At 37.4% G+C, this 6,126-nt stretch overlaps 2 protein-coding genes across 2 annotated transcripts in view; one reads left to right on the top strand and one right to left on the bottom strand.

The window, feature by feature from the left end:
• The window catches only part of LOC134842522 (SRSF protein kinase 3-like), a 261,300-nt gene that overhangs the window by 127,946 nt on the left and 127,228 nt on the right, over positions 1–6,126 (bottom strand). The window lies entirely within an intron of this gene.
• Positions 2,998–4,969, top strand: LOC134841527 (uncharacterized). The gene is made up of 2 exons (XM_063857557.1): positions 2,998–4,584; positions 4,760–4,969. The coding sequence occupies exons 1-2, from the start codon at positions 2,998–3,000 to the stop codon at positions 4,835–4,837; spliced, it is 1,665 nt and encodes a 554-aa protein (XP_063713627.1). The 3' UTR covers positions 4,838–4,969.

The following is a 6,126-nucleotide window of genomic DNA, read 5'->3' as shown; positions in this document are numbered from 1 at the left end:
GTTTGATTTTTTTGATTTCAAAGAAACTCCCATCAAATTTGAGATGAAGGATTGGAGATTGGAGTAACTAAGTTTTCGGGCAAAGTCCAATTTTTGAAGTAACCCATTTCATCCAGCATGAATAAAACAAATTCCAAAAATATCAAACAGCTACCTCCAAGTTTTACTTAGCCTATAGTTTTTTTTGTATTGAGTATACGAATGTTTCGATTGCTTTAGTTTTTTTTCAACATATTTCTTTTTGTTCGACTTTCTAGGTTTTGTTATGTTTTTGTTGTATCGGCTCTGCTTCGCCTCTGTGTCTAACCTTAGTCGTAAATCTTGTTGGCACTTTTGGTGGCAGCTTTGCGGCTTTTTGTTAGCTTGTGCTTCGATTTTCGAATACAATTATGTTTACACAGTTAATGTATTTTTAATTCATCAAATGAACCGAAAAAAAAGCTATTTGTTTCAACCAACATAACAATAATAAATTTCGTTTCAACCAACATAAATAATAAAATCTCAATTTATCTCGCAATTTTTTGAATTGTATAATTTACATATAATGTGGCTTCATTCTTTCCAATTTATTACGTGCAAAGCTAGTGTGGATGCCTTTAGCTTGTTATAATCCAAATTGTTACTTGCAAAATTGCGTCTATTTGTATTTGGTGTCAACTTATGCATGGCTTTGGCAATTTATTTGCGTATGTAGCTGCTTTATTTATGACGAGTGTTTGCCGATTGTTACGCGTTCGTGTCCGAGAGGGAAGACGTGAGACTCCAAATCTCGAAGTCGCAATTTCGAAGCCAATTTGTAATAAAGTTTTACTAATTCTAGGCTTGTTTGTATTCTTTCCTATTTCACTTTATAACGTTGCCTTTTAGTCGTGTTCTCGCTAGTGCTTGCAAAGCGCAGCTTCACCTCTGTCATTTTTATTTTCTTTCATACTCTTTCTCTCCTCTTCTCTTGAACGCCTTTAGCTGTGTTTATACAATCTACTCGTTGTGAAATGGCCATGCATTGACCAAAAAAAGAATCTTTCAAATGATTGAGTATGCACAAAAGTATCCCGCTGGGGCTTGATAGGAACAGCCCTGCAGAAAATTTTACACGTACTATTCTATTGTCAGTTGTTTGTATCTTTTGGTAATTTCGCGTTTGCTGTTTAAAAGGCGATGAACGTAGTTCAGAGTTCAGAATCTTATATAGGTCGCGATGATTTTTTTCAGGAAAAGTCTTAAATTGTGTTTTCTCTCAGTTAATTTTTCGCGTTTTGACTTTTGATTGCGTTTAAGTTTTATTTCATTTGTTAAAACGAAGGCAAAACTCCACTATCGAACAGCAAAAGTGTGAAAGTCACGAAAAAAGTGACCGACTTCTAGATCCGAAATTGGAATTTAATTCTCAGATTTCGCAGCAAAAAAAGTATTTATCTTATTATTCTAATTTTCGCGAAGATAGTGCCCGTCAAAAGTTGTTCTAGAAATTCAAAAAGCTTTAAGTAAATCAATTTCTTTTATGTTCGTAAGTTGAGAATAGCCTGTTGTTTGAGGCGCGTCCGGAAGGCTCTTACCAACATCGGTCAAATTCTCATTCCTTAGTCTATTGGAATTACGTTGGTCCTATTTAGGGACAATTAATCAACTGTAGTGCTGTGTGGAGAGAAGGATCCTATTCAATTTAAAATTTTGATATAGGGATGTATCCTATCTTATTTACGCCAGGGGGCGCGGCCCCTATTCGAGCACGGGAGGGTCTGGTCTGTTTTTGAAACTTCGTCCATGGCTTTCTGTACTCTGTTGGTGTGAATATTGTTGAAAGGTGTTTAAAATCGTTTAAGTCAAGCTTACTTGCTTCTAATAAAACTTGGCCTAGTTCCTCTTTATAAGAGTTTCTTATGTTCACACGGAGCTGGTTGGACGGGTGATATAATGTATGGTAAAATTTGAGGAGGTTTTCTTTAAGCAAGTCTTTAGGGTGAAACGGGAAGCAAATAGTTCGTGATGATTTTTGAGTCTGCACTGAATGTATGTGGTCAATGGGACTCTTCTTAAAACACTCGGAGGTATCTTTAATGCAGGTATCATTCGGCGCGTGATACCAAGCTGGACAGGCGTAGTCCAAGATGGTGTTGTTAATGTTTTAAAAACAACAATTAAAGTCTCTTTATAGTCCAAGATTGGTGTTGTTAATGTTTTAGAATAACAATTGAAGTCTCTGTAGACTGACTCCAACAATAATACAGACAGTTCCTTCAGGATCTATTTCCTGTGAGTGGCTTTGCTAGATGGCTGGTATGCCTTTCAGAGAGTTTGCAAGTCATTTACTTAAATTGTCTGGTACAGTAAAGCCATGAATTGAATATAAGACGTATTAATTTACGATGGCAGAACATGTCGAAGGCTTTGGACAAATCTACCGTGGCCAGCACAGTTCTTTGTGGTCGCATTTGACTTAAACCATTGCTAATAAAATTTCGCTATTAGTTGTAGAGTGGAGGGGACAAAAGCTATGCTGATGGTCGTGTTTTAGGGAGATTCTTTGCAAGAGTCGGGTGGAGTAAAATTTTAATTACTGGGCTTAAATTAGGAACAGGGTGGTAAGAGTCCGATAATTTGATTGTTGAGTGTTTCTATATTTGGGGATAGTTTACTTTTGCTGCATCAGCATTATATCTTGTTTACGTTTGCTGCAAGAGCTTTTTTGTTTTTCTATTGCTGCATCAGCATTATATCTGGTTTAATTCTGCTGCATTAGCATTGTGTTTTTGTATCTGGGTTATGGCGCAGATGCTAGGACGTGTAACCCTTAATCTTGCGATCGAAGGTTCGATTCCGGTAAATAGCAGAATTTTATTGCTTTTACCGTGTCTTTTTTCACTTGACCCTTTTGGGACTACTTTTTGCCGTTTTCTCGCTTGCGTTTGCAACATGCAGTTTCGCCTCAGTGTTAAACCCTAATTGCAAGAGGAAATATTTTGCTGGCAAGCTATCTATGTTTTTTTCAGAGTTATGCAATTAAACCCTTCGACACCTGAAGATGCTCTCAAGCTAGCTGAGTATGTTATGAATCAAGCGGACCCCGAATTGTCCAGGAAAATGAATTTTGTCAAGTTTATTGGGAATGGAACATTCAGCAACGTCTTTTTAGCGACATTGCAAATAGAAGAGCGAGGCTTGCAGACTGTTAAAGTCGCCGTGAAGCACCTTCTAAATTTCAATTCTCCACAAAGGCAGGCCACCGAACTGAAAAATCTGCAGCGATTGCGGGGCAAAGCAGCGAGTATTGCCACTCTATTTCGTGCATGCCGATGGCAGGGGCATCTGTTGATGATTCTTCCATACATAGATTGCATTGAGTTTAATAAGTTTATTGAAAAACCGCCTCCTGTCAGTGAAATTAGAGACTATCTTTTGAATCTCTTGCAGGCACTGGACGCAATGCACAAGCAAAAGCTAATTCACCGTGATCTGAAACCGGCGAACTTTTTGATCAGCAAACTGCAACCGGGAATGACCAAAAGAAAGTACCTATTGATCGATTTTGGCCTGGCAGAGGACGAAATTCCTTTCAAAAGGCCCTCAAAATTCCCAAAGTTAACCAAAGAAAACGTTTCTGATTCTAAGTCGCCGAGGGACTCTCTTACTCCTGTGATGACTCAAAGGCGAGCTTTTCTCAATCCGAGAACAAGTAAACAGATTGATCTCACGCCCTCGACCAGCAAAAGATCCCCTAAAAGTGTCTCTAAAGCGGGTAGGAGTTCGAAGAACCCAATTGATAAATGCAACTGTCTCGGAAAGCATCAAACATGCAATATTTGCCACGGAAACCTTAGCTTGAAACCTGTCTTAAAACAAAACAGACGAGCGGGCACTGCGGGGTTCAGACCTCCAGAGGTGCTAATGAGAACTCCCATTCAAACTACTGCAATCGACATTTGGTGTGTTGGAGTTATCTTGTTGAGTATCATAACTGGGAAATTCCCCTTCTTCCATGGAAGGGTCAGCGATGATGTTGCGTTGTCCGAAATCACGACTCTCTTCGGAGTAAAACTAATGCAGGACTGCTCTAATGTGATGGGTCGCAATTTCATTTCCAACTGTGGAGCTGTGCGTTTGAAGTTGCGGTCGCTTTGCAATGCGTTACGCGGTTACCAGCAGGAAGTAGAAGTTGCGGGTTGTAGTGGTAAAGTTAAGAAGTTCTGCAGTGCGGCACAATGTTTCCACTCGGACAAAGAGTTGAGTCACAAAAGCCCTTTGTTGACCTTTACAGGTCAGACTTTTGTTAGGGGCAACCACCGCCAAGATGTAAAAAGAGACAGTACGGAGCCGTCCAGTTCGGGTATAGATTGCCCTCCGAATAGCGCGTTTATTTCAGAGAGCAGTGGGTCTGCTTCAGATTTAGAGAGTGGTTGTTTTGTCGTGGAACCCTGTGTCGGATCAGAGCAGGACTCGTTGGACCCTGACAGCGAATCGCAAGCGGCTCCAACAGATCTGGGCTATCCGGACTCGTTGTACCATCTTCTTATTGAACTGTTAGACGTGAATCCCTTCACACGCATCACAGCTGAGGATGCACTGAAACATCCTTTTATTGAGGTAGTTTTAATATCTATCAAAATAATTTTTATATCTATCAGATAGTTTTTGCAAATTTGGCAAGCTGATAAAAATGGAAATTAATTGCAAATAAGAGTGGATCTTTTTTTAGATAAAAGTCAATTTTATCTAAATCAGCTAAAGCTTAATAAACTGAAAACCCCTTTTGTTTTAGAATGTGAAAGTAACTGAGGCATATCTGAAAAAGTTCATCCAGGCAAAACAACAAAAATTGTCGCAGAGCAAAAGCTGAAGAGCAGAATATTCTATCAACAAAGTGTCTCTTGTTTGAACTGTTCGTTTGTCTTTTGATTTGATTTGGCATTTTAAACAGTAGTTTACTTGAATTTTAAAATTGTTTTGTTTTAAGAACCTTGTTTTATATAGCAACAATTCAATGATTTCGCGTTTTTTCTTTTTAAGTATACTCAGCTGAGTTGGAGATCTAATATTAACCTTATATAAGGTATTAAGGTATTTGCCACCGTAGTTAGTTTTCCAACAATGATTACATTGAATTTAAAATTCACCTCCGAAGAAGCACATTTAAGCTCTCATCTTCATTTTTGATACCGAAAAAGTGATTTTTGTCAGCCTTGACACTGGTAGGATCTGTGCTTTAAAAATTGGGAAAATCAATTCTTCGAAAATGATTCGAAATATAAGAATGTAAAAAGTTTCAATGTTATAATGTAAATATGCCGTCATAGTGCAATTCAGTATCAATTGCTCCGACTGCTAAAGGCCGTTATGACTTTTTTTAACGCTTTCAACAAAGTTTTAATTTAAACAATTCAAGTATAAACACAATTTCAGGCACTTCTAAGCTTGCTCGTATGTTACCAAGAATAGTGTCGCCTATGTTTACTCAATTCTTTCATTTTTCAAATTCAATTATTTTTCACTGCTTCAGAAATTAGACAGAAATTTTCAGAATGCACGCTTAGATGTTTTTTTTGTGATTTCTAATAATTTTCGCAGTGGTTTATGCACAGAAACCTCCTATTGCAGCTAGTTGCAACTTGATTGTAAACCACTTTTTGAAGTTTACATTGAGTAGCGTTTTCGGGATGTTATGTGTATTTAAAATCCATATCAGTCGTGAATTGAGTTCAAAAAAATGGTTTCTAAACAATTCAGCCAGTGCTAAGATAAAGTGGTTTGAATGCTGTTAGACTAATTTAACGCAGGGGGAGTTAATGATAAACTGAATAAAGATTGAACCTTTTGAAGTTTTTTTTTGCAATTTAGTTTTAGCAATGTTTGCCTAATTTTTGCTTTTCTTTTCAATTCCGTTCTGTTTTGCTATTAAAAAAACGTATAGAAGTATACAAAATTATGTATGAAAAAATGTTCTTTATTACACCTGCGAGGGAAAGTGTATTAGTACGAATTTTCTTTTTTTTTCCAAATTAATTCGTAAATAAAATACTAGTTTTGGTGCCACTTTTGAATCGGTAGTTTGCGGTAGCAGTATAATATCATATGTGCTCTGACATTTGATCAGTAAAAAGTTTACACAGCTGATGCATTTTTAATTCA

This window comes from Symsagittifera roscoffensis, chromosome 3 (assembly GCF_963678635.1).
Source record: "Symsagittifera roscoffensis chromosome 3, txSymRosc1.1, whole genome shotgun sequence".
Classification (NCBI taxonomy): Eukaryota; Metazoa; Xenacoelomorpha; order Acoela; family Convolutidae; genus Symsagittifera; species Symsagittifera roscoffensis.
This window is presented reverse-complemented; position numbering and strand designations above follow the sequence as displayed.